Source organism: Chrysemys picta, chromosome 7 (genome assembly GCF_011386835.1).
Source record: "Chrysemys picta bellii isolate R12L10 chromosome 7, ASM1138683v2, whole genome shotgun sequence".
Taxonomy (NCBI): domain Eukaryota; kingdom Metazoa; phylum Chordata; order Testudines; family Emydidae; genus Chrysemys; species Chrysemys picta.
In genome coordinates this window covers 121,446,240-121,467,731 of record NC_088797.1, presented here as the reverse complement: position 1 = coordinate 121,467,731, position 21,492 = coordinate 121,446,240, and the positions used below count along the sequence as shown (strand labels likewise).

General features: G+C 45.9%; 1 protein-coding gene across 4 annotated transcripts in view; it reads right to left on the bottom strand.

Annotated features, from left to right (window-relative positions):
* Positions 1-21,492, bottom strand: part of SORCS1 (sortilin related VPS10 domain containing receptor 1) — a 413,081-nt gene that overhangs the window by 239,059 nt on the left and 152,530 nt on the right. For all 4 annotated transcript variants that reach the window (XR_010589337.1, XM_024110965.3, XM_024110966.3 and 1 more), the window contains exon 3: positions 67-166. Coding sequence is in view for 3 of the 4 variants with exons in the window: in XM_024110965.3 (XP_023966733.2) it covers positions 67-166 (100 nt within the window). In the remaining variant the exon portion in view is untranslated. The remainder of the gene's footprint in view (positions 1-66; positions 167-21,492) is intronic.

Here is a 21,492-nt window from a genome sequence, read left to right as displayed (position 1 = left end):
AGATTAACCAGTCAAGGCAGAAGTCATATCATAAACTAACAAGACGCTAAACGTATTCTCACTTACCTTGCGCTTGTTGGTTGGGCAGACGTACAGGTAGCTCAAAATAGTCTTCAGGCCAACCTTATCGTTCAGTTTCTCATATGTTGTCCCGTAATCTGTTGACCTATAAATCAAAAGAGAGCTTTAATAAGTACAAATACTTAATCACAAAAGGCACAAGCCACTTGGCTGCTTTTCAATGTAAAGCCTATGTTTTACATAGTGGAATGGCTCTCCGGAGCTTTTTGAATGATTCATGTAGTATATAATGATGCTTAATTATGTACACACAGCATCATGTGAGTGGTTAACATTTGCATTTAAATTGGATTAGGAAACATTAAAACAGCATCTTCCCACTGCACTTTAAAATAAACATGTTCAATAAGAAACATTAATTCTCGATAGAAGAGGAGATGATGATAATTATTGTAAATGTCAAATAACTGAGAGCGAGGGGCTAAGTTATCACTTCAGTATATTATAAGCTCACTCAGGTTCTTTTTTTACATAAAATACTGCACCCTTTCCAGGCGCGGCCAAGTGCTGTTGCTTAGTAAAAACAATGTGTTCTCAGAGTGAAAGCCACTGATTTCCTTTAGGAAAGCCCAACAGCATGAGTATTACAGTTCACATGGGCTTGTTGTGTAAAAAAAAAAAAGACAGAGGATGGTAAAAAAAAGCTTAACGACTCTACAAATTGACGTGCTTCTTTTGAAAGTATCTCTGATATCAGTGTTGCTAGTAGAGACATCAGCTATCTGTTCTTAATGAGGACAAATAAAGAAAATATTTAAGGCTGTCTAATGTAGCCAAGAACTTTATTCTGACGCTTGACTGGAACAGAGATCAATTATTAGCAAAAGATTCAATTCGTTATGTGAATCCTGTTTAAAAGGATTATCTTCTAGTATCTAGAAGAATGTGGTAGATGATGGAACAACACTTAGTACTGTCTGGGACTATATACCACAGAAGAATGCAACGTGTTTCTGGACAAGCATAAATATTTCAAAAGAAGAACGTGTGCCTTTAAAACAAACACACTACTGTCACAAATGTTGTCATTGTAAGGAATGGATGTATCACTAAAAACTTCCACTTCCATGTGCAGAGGGCCAGAATATCACCTCCCAACCTATCATTCTGATGCCTGGCTGCCGACATCCATGATCTCCAGGTTTGGCTATTACATCTCATTATATCTAGGAATTAAACCTGGGGCTGACCAGAAGATGGCAATTCCATTTCACAGCAACCTTCAAGGTTTCAAAATTTGTTTTAATTCCACATTTTAACGAAAACAAAACTTTTCAAATATTTTTTTGCAAAAACCAGAATTGTGTCAAAGTGTCTGTTTGGGGATCAAAACACAAGCTTTTTAATTAGGCAATTATATTTTGATGGTTAGAACACTGTCCTGGGATGTGGGAGAACCAGGTTCCAAGTCCCTGCTCTGCCTGATTCATAGCAGAGTTTTTCATCCTAATCAGTGCCCTAACCACCAGGCTACATAGCAAGTAGGCATATGTGTTTTCCCGATCTCTCCCTCTGTTTTTGTCAAAATTGATACTGCTCTGAAAAACATTTCAGTTCAGTATATTTTGGCAAAACTGTTCCCACCCGCTCTAAATAAACCCCACACACAGAAAAAAGCTCCAAGTGGTAAAAAATGCAGCCGCTTCATTGCTTAGCAACCCTAGTGCGCCACTCTCTCCCCACGGAATCCAGAATCCAGCTGAAGCTTGCTGGATTCAAAGCCTTCCACGGGATTGGCCTGCAGCTCCCCCATCCTCTGTTACTGTGCGCTCCCAAGACAGCAACATTCCACCAGAACAATGAAGCCATCAGCAAGTCGGAGGCAGTTTGTGACAACAGGAGATAACTGGGCCTAAACTAGCACTCCCACAAAGAGATAAGCATGACCATGACCTTATAATTAATGGAGATATCCCATCTCCTAGAACTGGAAGGGACCTTGAAAGGTCATCGAGTCCAGCCCCCTGCCTTCACTAGCGGGACCAAGTACTGATTTTGCCCCAGATCCTCAAGTGGCCCCCTCAAGGATTGAACTCACAACCCTGGGTTTAGCAGGCCAATGCTCAAACCACTGAGCTATCCCTCCCCCCAAATATTATATTTAGACCTTGTGTTAGTGACTAAACTTATATCTATGATCTTCTCTCACACATGCACCCCCCATGCAAACGATTTCGCCTATGGGCTGAGAAGGAAGAAAGAGGGGTATCATTATTGTTAGTTCTACTTCTGAACGTATGGGAGATGCTGTAATGCTATGGTGCTGGGAGCCATACGCAGTAGGTAGAATACAACACAATCCTGAATTCCTGGCCTCCATCTGTTACACTAGCCATATCTTAACACTGCCTCCCCGTGGCCAAGATTTGCATATGCTCTTTATTGATATTTCTGTTGCATTGTGTGTGGCACCACATTCTGCCTCTATTTAAACTGAGATTATCAGTAAAGACGAAAGAGTAAAAGTTACCAAAGGGCAGAATTTGGCTCAGAGAGTTAGGAATCTGTATATTGATTAATGGGTTAATGTCTCCCTTTAATTGCACTAATGTTATCTCATTTATTTTGATAGAGTGGCACCAGGAACATTGCCAGGAGAATTCACCGCATACATTTTATTATGAAGATGTTAAAAACAAAAAGCCACACAGCAAAACAAGACAAAACGAAAAAACCAACCATGAAACAGATGTTTCAAATCTATTGTAAGTAATAATCTTATATTCAGAATTACTAGCCATTTTTTCTGACTCTCCAGGCAATTATTTTGCATTCATGGCTTTATTTACAAGGTAACATTATCTACAGATGGAAGAGAGTGCTTCTGTCAACATCTATAACAGCACTAGAAATAGTAGAAAGCTTGGGGGAAAAAACAAGATGTTTTGCAGATGAACAAATATGCAAGTGATCAAAGGAGCTAGCGTCTGATTTCAATCTTATCCATAATCCATGCTTTTCGTGATTCTGCCCTAAGTGACTAATAATCACACACTCCAAAAAACATAGCTAAATGTATCTTATTTGCATCTGTTTTTTCCTGTTCCTCTCATGCTATTTGAACGCTGCCCTTCTTTTTTATACATTTCTAAATATTATATACAGAGCTGGTCAGAACCTAGAATTCTGTTTTGCTGGAAATCCTGATTTTTTTTCTTCATTCCCAAGTCAACATGAAAATTCAAAATTTCATGTGGAACAAGAATTGTATATCAGAAAAATTGAAACTTTTTTTGACTTTGTTTCTTGTCTATATGGACAGAACTTTTCATTTTGACTGTATTGTTTCCCCTTGTTACCTTATAACAGAAGCAAAATGATAAAGTCAAACCAAGATGCTTCAACCTTATCAAAATGAATCTTTTCAATCATTTTCTATCAAAAATGTCAACAACGTCGATACATCCCTATGGAATGTTTTGATTAGGTGAATCAGCATTTTCTGACAGAAAACACTGTTCTGATGGGAAAAAATGGACCAACCGCAATCAGAAAGAATTAGCCATGGGCAGAAAAACAAGGCTTGCTTTCTTTACTGCAATATTTAAATTATATACCGACCACGGTTCCCAGTGAACATGGTATTTAAACACATGTATAACTTTAAGCACAACAGTAGACTCACTGACTAAAGCCGGTCAGAAAAATTATTATTTTCTGCAAAAAGCTTAGAAGAAAACATGTTTTCTGCAAGAGTTTTCAAGGTTTCATTGGAAAACAAAAAGGGTTTTGTTTGGGGCTTTTGTGGTTGAAATCATGACAAATTTTGACAAAAAACCATGAATTGTCACAAAACTTTCTGTTTTGTTAAAAAGCCATTTTGTTGACTGGGAGGAAAATGGTAAATAATATTTGATTAACTCTATCTGGACAACTCACATGCGTAACAGTACCCACATGCTTAAATAACAGACGGAACTGGGGCATATTTTGACCTCTGCAGCACTGAATGGAGGTCAAGACTTCCACCTGCATCCTGGGAAGGCAGTGCTTTATTCCATGTGTGACGTGTTAAGTGTGCCTGGATAAACTCTTGGGGTGCGGCTGCTCTACCCCTGCCCAGAGGAGGACACTATTGTCAAGGCTCCATATTCCCCTTACTATGTAGGTGTGCAAGAGAGCTGGACTGGTAGCCATGGAGAGTAAATCTTCCATTTGCTTACAGGATAGGTAGAGTAGAGGCACGGCAAGCAGTTCAAGACTCTCACAGACTTCAACAGAAGGAGCATTGTGGTTTTTGATGGGGTTGGCAGGATTAGGGTTGCCAATTTTCTACTCACACAAAACCGAACACCCTTGCCCCGCCTCCTGCCCGGCCCCGCCTCCTGCCCGGCCCCACCCCTCCTCCAAGGCCCCGCCCCTGCTCACTCCATCCCCCCCTCTGTCGCTCATACTCCCCACCCTCACTCACTTGTTCATTTCCACTGGGCTAGCTCGGGGGGTTGGGGTGCAGGAGGGGGTGAGGGCTCTGGCTGGGGGTGCAGGCTCCTGGGTGGGATCAGAAATGAGGAGTTCAGGGTACAGGAAGGGGCTCTGGGTGAGGCAGGGGGTTGGGGTGCGGGAGGGAGTGAGAGCTCCAGATGCGGGAGCGGGCTCTGGGGTGGAGCCAGGGATGAGGGGCTTGGGGTGCGGGAGGGGGCTCCAGGCTGAGGCAGGAGGATGGGGTGTGGTAGGGGGGTACGGACTCTGGGGTGGAGGTGCAGGTTCCAGGATGGGGCCAGAAATTAGGGGTTCAGGGTGCGGGAGGGTGCTCCGGGCTGGGGCGGGAGCTGGGGTACGGGGGGGTGAGGGTTCCGGCAGGGGTGCAGGCTCTGGAGTGGGGCTGGGGATGAGCAGTTTGGGGTGCAGGAGGGGGCTCTGGGCTGGGATCGAGGGGTTTGGAGGCCAGGAAGGGGGATCAGGGCTGGGGCAGGGGGTCGGAGTGTGGAAGGGGGTCAGGGGTGCAAACTCTGGGCGGCGCTTACCTCAGGCGACTCACGGAAGCTGTGGCATGTCCTCCCTCTGGTTTCTATGCAGAGGTGCAGCCAGGTGGGCCTGCACGCTGCCCCATCCACAAGCACCACCCCCACAGCTCCCATTGGCCACGCTTCCTGGTCAATGGGAGCTGCGGAGCTGGTGCTTGGGATGGGGGCAGCGCATAGAGCCCCCTGGCTGCCCCTACGCCTGGGAGCCAGAGGGAACACATGCCGCTGCTTCCGGGAGCCGCACAGAGCCACAGCAGGCAGGGAGCCTGCCTTAGGCCCCTGCGCCGCCGACGGAACTTTTAATGGCCCGGTCAGCGGTGCTGACCGCAGCTGCCAGGATCCTTTTTCGACCAGGCAACCCTAGGCTGGATGGAGACTTAGCCCTATATGAACAGTCAATAGAAAGCTTGTTGTACAGCTTGGTAACCACTGCTTAATAGAATTACCAAATGGAACCCTAGAGGGTTATATATTGATTGACCTCCCCTGACCCATCAGGTCATAGGTGGGTTCCCTTCTTAGATGGTAAGCTCATACCAATACCTAATCTTCCTGTGAGTATGTACAGTGCCTAATGCAACTATACTGTTGGCTAGGTCATCTGCAGGGACTGAACAGAAAACTTGTGGATCCAAAAACATACGTTTGCCTTGCTGCCGGAGATGGAAGCCCAGATCCATTAATTTAAAGGCAGTAGCTGACCGAAACTTCTGTACCTGCCCTTGTCTCCTAGAAGGGAACAAAGAGCTATACTACATTAGGCCTTGTCTACACACAGAATTTGTACTGGTTTATCGTAACATGGTTTTTAAACTAAGGCTAGGTCTATACTACCCGCCTGAATCGGCGGGTAGAAATCGACCTCTCGGGGATCGATTTATCGCGTCCCGTCGGGACGTGACAATCGATCCCCGAATCGGCGCTCTTACTCCACCAGCGGAGGTGGTAGTAAGCGCCGCCGACAGAAAGCCGCAGAAGTCGATTTTGCCGCCGTCCTCAAAACGGGGTAAGTCGGCTGCGATACGTCGAATTCAGCTACGCTATTCATGTAGCTGAATTTGCGTATCTTAAATCGACTCCCCCCTGTAGTGTAGATGTACCCTGATTTACTTAAACTGCTGCAAACCCTTGTGTGGACACTCTTAGTTCAAGTTCAGAGTGGCTTATTTTGACTTAGGTTGACTGGGAACAGGTTTAAGCTAAGCGACACCAAACTAAGGCACTCTGAAAATGAACAGAGTATCCACATCGGGGTTTGCACCAGCTTAACTAAACCAGTTTAAAAATCACAACTTTAATTAAAGCAGTGCAACTTTCTCATGCAGACAAGCCCTTACTGCAGGTCACACTAACACATAGTAGGTGCTACTGGAATTCAAATACTCAATAGTAAAAGTGTAATATTCAGAGACAGCGTATTTGGCTTGTTCCTGATCTGACGGACACCCATTTTGCACCATACCAATTTTATTAGCTTCAGGGGAGTCAATCCTGATTTGTACCAATGTATATTTAGAACGAGACTAATGTTTAATGTTTATCTGAAATCAAACTTATTTTTGCATGCGGCCAGCAAGACAAACACTTCTAATTTTTACCCAGCCAAATGACCTGACAATAATTAAACAGCACCAAACATCCAGATGGGTCTGAATCTGACTTCTCTGTGTAAATTAAGACCAAACTAGCTAAAAACGTCTAGAATAATTTATATTTTGTAAAATGTTTGTGAGAAAGTTGGCATTTAAATAACTTCATTATTATTCATTGACAGCTTTTCCCCCCCTCCTCTCTACTCCCATCAGGGCAAGTGACATTTCTATTACAGTATTATAACAAACTCCTGCACGTTTTAAATAGTCACAGAATTCCATTAGTCCACCTACTGTCATGAATATCTCAATCCATTCCTCACACTATTTCAGAACAGGCAATCAGCATCAGCCGGTGACATGAACCCTAAGGAAATTATCTTCTGCTGCCTTAAATATTGTGCATTGAAATCTAGAAGCCTGTCACTGTAAATGTATAGTTTAAATATATTGCTTGATAAGTTGTTATTTACTTGCTTCTGTCAGAAACGAAGGGGCTGCCTGTATTTCTCTATTTTACCTTAGCTGCTGCAGACTTGAAAGTTAGCCAGTCATCACACAGCCATGCAGAGAGGTCTGTCTGGGGCACTTGAACAAGAGAAATAAACTGTACTTGGATTCTGGCCCATATAAATATTGTCAATTTCTCCTCTGACAGCCTAGCAGTTTGTCCAGAGTCCTGAAAAGGGACATCATCGGAATAGAATAAAATAAAGCTCATATTAAGACACACAAAATTCCTTGCTAACAACTCAAAGCATCAAATAAAAAGATTTTTTTAAAAACATGTAACATACTTGGTACCATTTATGCTGTTTGTTTGTTTTTTCCGCTTCACTCCACTTGAGTGATGAAACAGGAAACAGATTGGTTTAATTTTCTATGCATTGATACAATGCTGTTTTATTTTCCTGCTTGATTCCTTTTTAAAATCATGAAACGATTCATATTTCTATTTGGTTTTGTAATTTATTTATTGTTCTAGTTGCTGCTTCGACTCCTTTCAAAGTTGTGCTCACAGCAGCTACATTCATAGATTTTAAGCATTCTTGGGAGGGGGTCTCCTTGCATCAGCATCACAGTATCTGCCTCCCAACCCATGACGGTTCATGGGTGGGATTAGCAGGCCAGGCCCATCCCAAAGGGGGGGAGGGGCGTGTGCCAGTCCTAATTTAGGGAGTGTGAGGGTGGGGGCGGCCTAGGACAGGGATCAGGGCCCGGTTTGCTCCACATTCAGCTCCAGGCTAAGCTGCACCATTGCTGCCTGTCCAGCTGCTGAGGAGAGGGGGCAGTGCTGACAATACAGTGATTAGGAGCCGCAGCATGCCACACGGTGACACCCGCAAGCCCAGGGTAGACACCACAGCACGAGCTGACAAGGAACTATGGAAAGTCAGAAGAGGGGGTCAGCTGCTCCCTTTGTCCCATAACAAACCATGACCCTGATTTTAAGGCCTAAAGAGACTATTCGATCATCTGGTTTGACCTCCTCTATGACACAGGCCAGAGCATTTCACCCGGTTACCAGGGCTGGCTCTACTAGGCAGTTACTAGGTGATCGCTGAGGGCGCTAACATTTGGGGGGGCGGCGACCACAGCGGCCGGATCCTCGGCCGCCCTGGTCATTGGCGGTATTTCGGGGGCGGCATCTTCCCCCGCCTCTGTCAGGGGCGGCATTTCGGGGGCGGGACCTTCCGCCGCCTCTGTCGGGGGCGGCATGTCGGGGGCGGGACCTTCCGCCGCCTCTGGCGGCAAAAAAGCTGGCGGCGCTCCTGCCGGTTACTATGAAGCTTACACAAATTTACACCAGCTCAGGAGCGAATCTAAAACCCTTTTCAGCAGCAATGTGGCTGGCATTTGGAAGACAGGACTCTTCTCTGCCGGGCAGAACAGGGTGTGGCAGGCTGGGGCTTACAGCAGGCTCTCATAGCTGTGTTTGTAATGTTTGAATAAAGGAATCATGACATTGTTATGAACCAGCTGTCTGTGACAAAGAACACTGGAGGAGGAGGAGACGACCCGGATTTTAAAAGCCTCCCTCCCTTCCTTGTGCAGTCTCAGACCTAGGCTCTGGCCCAAGCCTGAACATCCACAGTGCAGTTTCATAGCCCCACAGCTCAAGCCCAAGTCTGCTGACCTGGGCCAGCCACGAGTCTTTTATTGCAGTGTAGACATGCCCTGAGGGATTGTTTTAGGTACCGTGCTGGTCTCCCATCCCTTCGGCTGAATCTGTCTTTCCTGTATGGTTTATAGCCAGGTACCCCAGTATCCCACTGATTTTTTTGTCATTCAACCCGTTTCACAAAAGCTTATTATCTCAAGGTCCTTTCCCATTGCTAGGCATTTTAGTTCATCGCTTTTTGCTATTAAGCTTCTCACACGGCTATCTGGCCCTTTCCAGATTTTCCTTTTGGCCTTGTGCCTACTTTGATTTAACTCCTTTGTCCGTCACCCTGTTACTTGTCCAGGATCTCAGCCTCTTCTGATCTTAATTTCCTGCTCAGAGTTCAACTGCAATTTCTCGCCTATCCTTTATTACCAGAGATAGCTACTTTTGCCTGACTGACACCCCCAGCAGATGGTCTTGTCTAACCTCCATGCTCCTCTGCCCTCGAGCTTTTCCCAAGCTTCTTGTTTAAATAAAATCCCCAGTCCTGGCATATTTTCAGAGACAATGGCTTCAATTTGTTTTCGATGGAGTCAAGTCTTTCTGTATAACCACTCGCCCCTACCGAACACATTTAAACTCTGCTTCTTTACACCATCATCCAACTATTCAAACCCTTAAATGCGCCCCGGCCCCGCTCATGGAGACAAAAGCATTTCCAGAAAAGTTTCCATAGGCCCTAGATCCCATCCCCTCTCCTAGTCATCAGTTTAGCTTCCAGGAAATCTCTGACGTTTTCCTGTGGGCTTGATCCTGCAAAGGGCTAAGCACTCTAGCCCATGAGATGTCCCATTGAAATCAATGGGTGCACACATACACCGCTTGGCTACTAGCCATGAGTTCTGCACTCTGTGCAGCAAATGGTCTTGCACTGCCCTGACTAATCTGCTGTTATTCCTACCTACATAGTTCCTCAGGGCTTTTCTTTCTGATTGGGTACTATTCCCCAAAGCATTCAACCTGGGCCAAGTGCTTCAGCTAGAAGTCAACTCCCATTGGGAAGCACTGTGCTCTGATGGAGAAAGCACTCAACTGTGATTCGGGCTCTATTCTTGGCTCCGCCACTGGCTTGCTGGGTGACCCTGGGCAAGTCACTTGGCCTCTCTCTGGCTCAGTGTCCTCAGCTATGAAATGGGGATAATGATACTGGCCTCCTTTGTAAAGAGCTTTGAGATTTAAGAGCGAGGAATGATTACTGATTGCAGTGGGAGCAGAATTAGGCCAGGGTTGAGCACTTTTGGAATTTTACCCATTGTCTTTAAGACAGAAGCTAAGTAGTTTTACTTTTGTTTATATGAATAACTGATATTCTTTACTTTATTCCCCTGAACAGCCTGGCCCCCTCAGTACTGAACTCATTCTGTCAGTGCCTTCTTCACTCTGTCCTAAGCCTCTCAGTTTGGGATTGGCCTTGCTTTGTCTTTATGCCTTCATGTCTCACAGCAGAGGCCCTTTGCCCTTCCCACACACTCAAATACCGTCTCTCAGCTGGCTTTCTCTGTGGTCATTCACTTCAGACATGGGCTAACTTGCAGGCCACAGAGAAACTAGTTCAAAGTTTTATTACCTTCAAAGAGACTCGTTCAAGAGGGCGGTTTCATTATCTGCCCTGACAGCTCTAACCATTAGAAAGCACCACTTTAAATGTCTATTTTTAAGTGGCATGGCTTAAATTGCACCATTAAAACATCGCAAATTTAATCTGAAAGGTTGAAATTAACTTTTAACAGGCTCAAATTAAGGGGAAGGGGGAGGGGGGCGGGGGAAGAGACTTGCTCACTAGGACCCGCACAGAGTTAAAAACTCTCTGAGGATGAAACCTTAGTTGTATGGCCCCCACTCCCACAGTATCTGAGCACCTCACACTCTTGAATGCATTTATCTTCCCAACACATGCCCGTGAGGCAGGGCAGTGCTATTATTCCCATTTTACAGATGAGGCACTGAGGCACAGAGATGATAAGTAATTTGTCCAAGGTCACACAAGGCCTGTCTACACTGCAGCTGGGAGCAAGCTTCCCCGCCTGCATAGACTGACACTGGATCGGCTTGAGCTACTGCACCACCGATAGTGATGCGGATGCTGCAGCACTGACAGCGACTCAGGCTAGCCCCCCAAGCTTGGATCCACGCTGGGTCCAAGCCCCCACCAGCGTCGCAGAGTCCACACTGCTATTGTGAATGAGCTAGTTTGAGCAGTTCTACCCAGGCTAGGCAGCGAACTCCCAGCTGCAGTGTTGACGGGGACAATGGCAGAGCAGCAAACTGATCATAAGTCTCCCCAGTCCCTAGCTAGTACCCCAACCATTGGGCCATCCTTGCTCTCCTTAGCTGTATGCATGAATACAGGCTCTTACGAGCCACGTTTAAGCAACTACTTTTGACATTCAGGCAGGAAAAAGGATACATTATAGCACAGATACTCCTGCCCAAGTGCTGGGCTGTAGGTTACCTCAACTGGCAGATTTTGGGAGCAGGGACCATATTTGTGTTGTGTGTTTGTACAGCGCCTAGCACAGTGGGGTCCTGGTCTGTGATTGGTGCTTCTGCAGTAGCAATTAATAATAATAGGACGTGGAGTTTCCCTGCCTGCAGTGTGAGGAGAAGAAATCCTCCCAGTCAGGCTGCACTTGGCTCTGCTGCTCCACCCGTGTCATGAGAAGCCACAAAGCAGTTCACTCTTCAGCTCTAACCCTGACCCTTCTCCAGCCTGGCCTTCTTGCAGCTGCTTTGTGGTGGCTTGTACAGAACCGAGCGCCATGTGGGACATACATGCCCCAAATGCTGCCTGTCCCCCACACGGGTAACAGAACTGCACGAGTTTCACTGCCAGTTTGTGACTGCAGAAGTGGTAGGGTTGCCAACGCCGGCTGAAGCTATTCCGGGAGATTTTTTTTTTTTCCCAACATGACCTAAGGTCATTAATTGTACTGTACTGTACCTATTCAAATCTCCCAGATTGCTTGCAATAGTCACCGGCGATTGATGCCGTTTCCGGTAGAGTCCTGGCCAATCTGGGAGGGCTGGCAACCCTAAAAAGCGGTGGCTGTCTGAGACCGAGTCATTCGTGTGTAAGTTTCCCTTGATCTTCCAGCCTTGCCAGGCAGCCTGGAGGGAGTTTGCCGAGCTGCCTGCGTACCGCTGTTCTGATGGCACCGAGATGTGCTGAAGTATCACCATTGCACGGATGTCCTCTTGGGAAAATGAAACGTGCAAAATAAATGCACCTCTCTGTGTGCAACCAGGGCGATAAAACCTCAGAACTATCTTACTTATCACTCTGAATCACATGCTTCAGAGGACGCTGCCAGGAAAGCATGTGGGGTTTAGTGCAATGTACTTAGCCCTTCTCATGATGGGGCCTCGGCAATGCTCCTTTCTCCTCATGCAAACACAGCCCCAATAGGCTTCTGAGACAGCATTACCTGACCACACAGTAAGAAATGCTGAATAGAACCTTATGGATTCATTTGAGTGCGATAGCCAGCGCCCAGTATCGAGGGTAAATTCAAGGGGAGATCACAGAAACACAAGCCTTGCTAGAAGAACTGGAGTACTTGTGGCACCTTAGAGACTAACAAATTTATTTGAGCATAAGCTTTCGCGGGCTACAGCTGAAATAAATTTGTTAGTCTTTAAGGTGCCACAAGTACTCCTGTTCATTTTGCGGATACAGACTAACACGGCAGCTACTCTGAAGCCTTGCTAGGGCTCCCAAGTACACAGGGCTAGTGCACCTGTGGACAGGGCTGGTGCTATCATTAAGGCAAACTAGGCAGTTGCCTAGGGGGCCAAGATTTGGAGGAGCCAAAAAGCGGTGCCCCCAATTTTTTTTTTACAGCGTTCCTCCCCGAGCGTGCGGTCACCGCTCCACTTCTCCTGCCTCCCAGGCTTGCGGCGCCAATCAGCTGTTTGGCGCCGCAAGCCTGGGAGGAGAATTAGAGCGGGGGCGGCGTGCTCGGGGAGGAGGCGGAGCAGAGGTAAGGAATTAGAGCTGGGGTGGGGGAGGTGCTGCACGGCTCCCCGGGCCGGGGGGTGCCTCAGGGTGGGGAGGGAGCGGGGGGGCAGGGAGTTGCTGCAGGGCTGCGGCGGGGCGCAAGGTGGAAGTTTCGCCTAGGGCACGAAACTTCCTTGCACCGGCCCTGCATGCGGACCCATCCCTTACAAAGGTGCAGCATGCTCCCAGCTCTGCCGGCCAGTGTGGGTGCATTGCTCCTGGCTAGGCTTAAGCCCCAGGGCTTTTGCTGGGAGTAATGCCTGCGGCTGAGAAAAGTGTAGGGATTGATACTTTAACAAAGACTGTGGTGGTGGGGGGGGTTGCGATAGGTTATAGCTGTCTGGTGCCCCCTTGGGGCAAGGCTGGGTACCTCTCTTATCCTGGACATTCTTCCCTGGTGGTTGACAGGGTTACCGTAGATTGGTTTTGTAGCCCAAGGCACAGCCGTTTGGTAAGTACCTCTGAGGAAGTCTGCCCCCCTTCCAGGGGTGCCAAGGAGTCCAAATGAAAAAGGCAAAATACTTCTGCAGCCCACAAGAGGCAGGGTCCCTGCAGTCCCACACTGCGTCAGGGGAACGCAGTCCCCAGTAAGGGGTCTGGGCGCCTATCCCTCAGGTATTCAAACCAGCAGGGTTGAGTCCTAGGGCTCCCAAAAGATAACGAAGGCAAGAAAAGAAAAAAGCCAGACCCTTGTCTTCCTCCGAGCTCTCACACGGTTCCCCAGTAAATAAACCCTGCTTTCCGGGGCTGGCGAGTCCTGCGCTGCAGCGATGCTGGCTTCAGAGCACTCTACCTCCCGGAGCTAGGATCTTCCCTTTCAAGCGTGCAGTGGGCGGGGGCTAACCATGACCCGAGGAGCTCTTTAACCCCTTCCTGACTGCTGTGGGGATCTGCCCCCCAACAAGGATGAAAGAGAGAGAGGTTTTTGCACCTTTCCCCTCCTCTCCACCACCCACACCTAGGCAGAGGCTGGGCACCATCTGGTCCCACCATCCTGGAGGAGAAACTCGACCAATGAAGCCTGAGAGTAGCGTGGGTGAAGAGAACCCACATGGGAACGGCCTATTGTCAGCTAAGAACAGAGAGCAAAAAATCTTAGCCCCATTGGGGGTGGGCAAATGAAACTGAGCCAGCCACAAAGAGGGCTAGAGTGGTCACACCACAGCAAACCAGGGTAGCTCAGGGTCGGGAGGGTTAATACGTGGAGGAGTGCACCGCACGGATATCCCACCAAGAAGCAGACTGCTGCACAGTCCCTAATCAAAGCTGCTAGCCACACCACATGCAGTGAAAGCATCAGAGGTCTGACCACACTCGCAAGCCTGGGCACTACTACTCTACTGAACACTAGATTTGCAGCCCTGCCTTATAGAGAGGGGAAGAGGTTTTCCCTTCTGCAGTCTCGTCCCCATGCCAGTGCAGGCTAGAGAGGTGGAAGCACTGTTTCCAGTTACTCAGGCAGTCCTGGTAGCTTTGATGAAACATATGCATCCCTCTGTCAGGTCACTTCAAATCCACCCCCCCTCCCCCCCCCATCTCATCAAATTGGCCACAAGGCAGCATAGCTCATTTAAAGCCTCCGTGTTTAACAATCCGGCCGTCTATTGTACGAGCCTCGCAAGCCGTGATTTAATGGGCTCTTTTACACCTGGTTCTGATGTCCCTGTCTTTTTCAATAGAAATAACATTTCATCACATTGCAAAGACAGGCTTTCTTCTCGCCTGGCTCCGAGGATTTGCAAATTAAAGGTTGGGGGAAAATGGAAAATTTCGCACACAAAATGTTAAACCTGGATATGGTGGGAGTGAATCACTTTTCATTCCTTTTACTGTTCCTCTCATTCTGCTGAATATCTGTCCTGTGTCATTTGAACAAAGATTTTCCTTCATCCGTTGTACAATGACTTCGCTTGCCTGTAGGCTAGAGCTGGTGAACGCAAGACACCAGTACTTCATAAAATTGGTATTCAAATGCCGTACCCCCCACTCCCCTTGTGATCTGGGGTCAGATTCTGATCTCACGTCCACTGGTGTAAATCTGGAATATCTCCAATTAATTCAGTGGTGTTACAACCGTGTGAAAATGGAGTGAGACAGAACGACTAGGTGACATAGCTCAGAGCTTTTCTTGTCTCTCAAGCAGCTGCCTCCACAAAGATCCCTGCTATCAGTGTGCAAGACTCAGGGTAGCTGTTCTTTTAGACATACTTTGTTCACCTTCTGAATGAGAAGTTCTACCCCTGTCCTAATCACTCAGTCACAAAAGAGCCTACACTCCACTCTTTGTAAGAGCAGGGATGTAAATCCAGGCATCCTGGCCAAATTCCATTCTGGGGTACATTTCTGCCTTGCTAAACCCCTCTTTTTCAGGAGGAAAATTATCCTCCACTTTCTGTTTTAAAGTTCTGCTGTGCACTGGGAGGGCTGGTTCAGCCAATACTTCCAAGTGTGTAGCTAAAGGCCAGCACCAACCTCCCCCCACCCCGCCCCATGAACAGGCTGAAATGCCAGTGTGTTTGTTTCTGCATCTTCTGCAACGTGCACCAGGCTGACAGAGCCCAGCAGCACTGCATCAAGTCCCCCGAGGGATCAGCATGTCTCCTCGTTCGCGTGAAGCTGAAAACACGATCTTCAAAACTAAAGAAAATGCAGCTACAAAATGCTTGGAAATTAAGTTAAACTGAAAGAAAAAAAAAGTTGTGAATTTTATTAAACTGGCTCTAACCATTTTCTCCATGCCATGGGTTCTTCATATTTGCTGTCAAGGTCTAGTGGATTTCCTTGCCCATCGTCCTGGCTTTGTTTCTATCCACTTGTGTGTGAGGGCAACTGGAGAGGTAATCCCCTTCCGAGCACATCCGGTGCTGTTCTTTAATCACATGTATGGATGGCTACCGTACGATATAACCTTATAATGCATTCCTTCAAGGAAAGGAAGGCAATACCATTTAGGTCCTCGCCACTCCGGCCGGGACCTATGGAGCCAGTTTTCCACCATCCATCATCACCATTCTAGCACACCCATCGTTGTAGGATTTGTGTTGCCATTGCAACATCGAAAGATAACACAGCTTCTGGGCCAGCCGATTCTATGCCTATGGAGGTCAACACAAAGACTCCCACTGACTTCCATGGACTTTGGATCGGGTCCCCAATTCTTCTTCTTTAAAATTACATTTAAACAAGCCTTCGGGAGTCCATTAGGCTACACGCTTCCAAGAAAACACAGATTAATGATTTCACATGACCATATTGTTTACCCTGGGAATGTCTCTATCATTGCAGTCAGGTTGCTAAGCACTTGCACATTAAAGGAGTTCCTTTTCGTGTTTTGCCTCCCCACTTCAACCCCATTCCAGCTATAAATCACATTAATAGCTAGGCTTGGGGGACAATAATAACCAAAGTATTCGCTTTCTAATTGATGGCAATGGCCCAAATAATTTCAAGCAACCCTTGTGGCCGGTTAATAGGTTTTGCAGCGTGGGGCAGAACAGCACATCCGTCAATGAGCTGTGACATAGTTTGATATCCCCATTCACCCACAGAGATTGTAACCCTGTGTCAGAGCAGTCCCATTGAGGTGGTGAGAAATGGAAGGCCAAAAACCACACTGCAGTTGGCTCAATGAAAATGGGTGCTGTGTCCACCTGGTGGAATTTTCTTTCCACCTGTATTACTGCTACAAACCAGAACAACTGCTTTAGAAGTCAGGGGCAGGAAGGGATTTTGTTGCATGGCAAACAGCTGTAACTATGCTACCATAGGGTGACCAGACAGCAAATGTGAAAAATTGGGAAAGGGGGGGGGGGGGTAATAGGAGCCTATATAAGAAAAAAAAATCAGGACTGTTCCTATAAAATCGGGACATCTGGTCATCCTATGCTACCACTTTTAGCAGCATGCCTGCAAGAGAAGCTTGTTCCATATTTTTATGTTCAGATATTTGCATCATGACTTTGTTGTGCTAGCTTGAAATAATTTCATGATGTTTTAAGGGTCCTGAAAGCTGCAGAAAAGTCCTTTCAAAGCCTGGGCCAGCTCGTCAGCTGGTGTAAATCTAACACAGGAATGCTATTTTATAACTAGCTAAGGATGAGTCTACTATAAAAAATTGGGAGTGATAGAAAGCTGGTAGAGCGGGTGAGTAAACAATGTCCACCCCACTGTAAATTTTAACATTTTGAAAATTGTTTTCATCCCAAATTGGTATTTCAAAGATTTTAGGGTAATACAAAATCCCCCCCCCCCCCAAATCTATTTAGAAACATCAAAACCTTATTGACTCATTTCATTTTAGGTTTCAGAGTAGCAGCCGTGTTAGTCTGTATCCGCAAAAAGAACAGGGGTACTTGTGGCACCTTAGAGACTAACAAATTTATTAGAGCATAAGCTTTCGTGGACTACAGCCCACTTCTTCGGATGCATATGCATCCGAAGAAGTGGGCTGTAGTCCACGAAGTACTCCTGTTCTTTTTATTTCATTTTAGTAATTTCAAAACAAATTGCTAAATACCAAATTATAATTTTAATATATGGGAAATTTGGAATGAAATACTCCATTTTGATTTTGAGTCATTTCAAACATTTCCCATCGGAAATGTCATCAGAATTGACACATTCCCATGAAATACTTCAATTTTGGAAAGCCATTCAGCTGAAAATGTTTGAACCAGCTCTTTGAGCTAGACTTGGAGATAGGACAGGATATTAGATGGAGCATTCATTGCTTTAACTGAAAATAGCAGTAGCTATGAACCTAAAAAATTAAAACGTATGGTAGCTCAAATCTGTATTCCTTGTGCACTCAGGACTCATAGATTCAAGGACTGGAAGGGACCTCGAGAGGTCATCGAATCCAGTCCCCTGCCCTCATGGCAGGACCAAATACTGTCTAGACTATCCCTGATTGACATTTATCTAACCTACTCTTAAATATCTCCAGAGATGGTGTCATAACTATAAAGGGAAGGGTAACAGCCCTCCGGTGTACAGTACTATAAAATCCCTCCTGGCCAGAGACTCCAAAATCCTTTTACCTGTAAAGGGTTAAGAAGCTCAGGTAACCTGGCTGACACCTGACCCAAAGGACCAATAAGGGGACAAGATACTTTCAAATCTTGGTGGGGGGAAGGCTTTTGTTTGTGCTCTTTGTTTTGGGGGTTGTTCGCTCTTGGGACTGAGAGGGACCAGACATCAATCCAGGCTCTCCAAATCTTTCTGAACAAGTCTCTCATATTTCAAACTTGTAAGTAAACAGCCAGGCAAGGCGTGTTCGTTTTTATCTTTGTTTTCTCAACTTGTAAATGTACCTTTTTGCTAGAGTGTTTATCTCAGTTTACTGTAACTTTGAACCTAAGGCTAGAGGGGATTCCTCTGGGCTCTTTAAGTTTGATTACCCTGTAAAGTTATTTTCCCTCCTGATTTTACAGAGATGATTTTTACCTTTTTCTTTAATTAAAAGCCTTCTTTTTAAGAACCTGATTGATTTTTTCCTTGTTTTTAGATCCAAGGGGGTTGGATCTTGATCCACCAGGAGTTGGTGGGAGAAAGGAGGGGGATGGTTAATTTCTCCTTGTTTTAAGATCCAAGGGGTTTGGATCTGTATTCACCAAGGAATTGGTGAAGAGTCTCTCAAGGCTACCCAGGGAAGGGAATTAGCATTTTGGGAGTGGTGGCAGCGGACCAGATCTAAGCTGGTCATTAAGCTTAGAAGTTTTCATGCAGGCCCCCACATTTGTACCCTAAAGTTCAAAGTGGGGAAGCAGCCTTGACAGATGGAGATTCCACAACCTCCCTAGGCAATTTATGGGTATGGACTCTTAGGGTATGTCTACATAGCATTTTGGAGTGAGCTCCCAGCCCAGGTCCACGGACTCGGGCTAGAAGGGCTAATGCTAGTGCTTTAAAATATCTGTACAGACAGTGCTTAGAAGCAAGCCCACCCCAGTCCCTAGATTTCAGAGCCCGAGCTCCAGTCTGAGCCACAATGCCAAAGCAGTGCCTACACAGCTATTTTTAAGACCATTAGCGCAAGCCCTATTACACTGAATCTGTTGACCGTGACCAGGAAGCTCGCACCCACTCAGTCCAAAATCCTGTGCAGACACACTCTTAATGACTTTCGTAGGCCAGAAATCAAAGATTTCACCCAAGAAGAACGAGTTGTTGCTTTAAAACCTACAAACGCACCCCGGTTGTTGTTTACTGAATGAATAACTCAGCCTATAATTTCTGTGCCTCTTTTAAATATTATGCATCAACTAGAGTTGCAGAGAGGCATGTCAGCTTGGTCTTTTTCTTTTCTCTCTCTTTTTTTTTGGCAGAAGTATATTTATCACTATGTATCTGAAGGATCAACTGGGATATAAAGCATGCTATTTATAGCTACTCTTGGGATATGGAGCAAGAGCCAGTAATTTGTTCCCTTGACATCTAACCTTAGGTCAACTCCAGTAGCAGAAGATGGATTTTTACAGGAAATGAAATGAAAGCATAGAGCAGAAGATTAATACAGTTTTCTAAGCCCAAGAATAAAGCATGCCGCGAGCCGCTCTGGAGAAAAATGGCCAGTGGCATACATCATGTTTTGAGAACACAACAAGAGGTGGTCAAGGTGAGGTGTTCAAGCAGTATATTAGCGAATTGAGAGAGTGGTGTTTCGGTGTCAGGCAATTATAGTCCAATATTCTAGAGATGAACTTCACTCCTCCCGCGCCATGTTTCTGAAAATGATCTTTATAAGTCAATGCCTGCTACAGATAAAATGGTATCTTAGCCTTATGTCATTGGCAAATGATGGAGCACAGCTGAAGCCACAGCATAGATCCGCTCACAGAAGCATCTTGTCTCCTACAATATCTAATAACCATTTTGCTCTAGGTTATGAGAGTATATGTTTTTAGTGCTGAAGGGAATTTTTTTTTTTTCGGGGGAGAGAAAGGGGGGTGTGCAGGAAAGCCTATGAATTGAAGCACTGTAAATATTCCCCTTTATTAATATTCTCACGGATGGGCTGTATTCCTCTGTTACTTGTACCTTGTATCTCAAATTCTTTACTAACTTAATCAAAGAAATTGCATGGGGGGGTTTCACAGCAATCTATTTTTACTTAGTTAGATTTAAAAGGATAAAGAGAAGACTATCCAAGGCTCCAGGTGTACCCAACACATTATACCATACAATGAAATGCCATCAGCATTACAATAATGATTCCAAGGGCATCTCAGCCAGCCAGAAGCCTTCTGAGATTCCTACCCACCCCCTCATCACTATAGGACGCAAAGCCTCAGCCCTGTCAAGCTAACCTCTTGTGCAGCATGCCTGGAAGGTCAGCAAATTCAGGCTATTTTGGACCAATGAGAGGAGCAAGTTCCAGACCCTCATCCGAAGGGATCTGGATATTCAATTCTCACTAATTAGTAAACAAAATTAAACATAATTGTAATGCCAGGGGGAAAATCGGCACCCAAATCACTTATGTTCAGCCAGAAACCTGATCTTTTAAAATTATACAACATGAGACCTTTTTGTAACATCCCTAATGGCCTTTTCGAAAGATCCAACAGGACACATTTGTATCTAATTAACATTGGTGTAAGCCTGGAGTCACTTCACTAACCTCCGTGGAGTTGCACCTGACCAGAGGAAGGCAATTCCGTTTCACGGCAACTTTCAAGGTTTCTAAATTTGTTTTCCTTCCGCATCGCAATGAAAAGAAAACCTTTCAAACGTTTTTATGGAAACAGAATTTTGTTGAAACGCCTGTATTCGGACCCAAACCTGAGAAACGGGTGGGGAGCCACTGGCTTTAGACGCGGGAGACCTAGATTAGGAGTCCTAGGTCTGTCTCATTCTGAATCGGGTTTTAAAGCAGAGATCACTCTGAATCAGGCAGAACAAGGGTTACAGAGAGTCAGTCTGTCTCTCCAACCCTACCCTGCATGAAATCTTTGTCAAAAAGCATATTTCAGTGAAACTTCATGGCTGAAAATGGTCCAACCAGTTCTACTCCAGGTTCACATATGTGAGCTGAAATAAGAACTTACCACCCTATCTACGCTATGCAAAGGGAAGAAATATTCCTTTCCCATATAACACTGAGGGAAATTGACTTGTACTCTGCCTAGTGAGCAGATCACATAGATTTAACTACACAGTACCTTCCGATACAGCAGAGAGATGCAATGTGCCCCAAACCAGATTGGCTAAAGACAAGGTAAGGTGAACTATCTAGAAGACAGCCCTGCTAACCCGAACTGTTAACAGTTGTAGATTCAAGATTACCTCATGAAGGACACACAGATACATGAAGATACTGTAAAGGAAAAGAACCTTCATAAGTCTCCCTATGCTTTTTCAGGAGACATTTGCCAACTGCAGTTCGCCTGTTTGACAAAGTCACTGATAAATGTCAGTAAAGTGGAAGGCATTCAATTTAGATGTGATTTAATAAGACCTGCCTGGATCAGATGCATTAGTGACTGTCATCAGAATAACCAAGCGTTGTAACTGCCACACTGGGATGCGGGGGCTGAAAGAAGTGTAGAGTATGACCCAGTTGGAGAATGCAGCTCTATTTCTGCAACCCCCAGCAATTCCAGTCACTCCCCCGCCTCTCCCACACAGAGTTTCTCCATCTATCATACCTGCACGGTGTTTGCTCCCATCATCAATCAGAGGGGCTGTCAG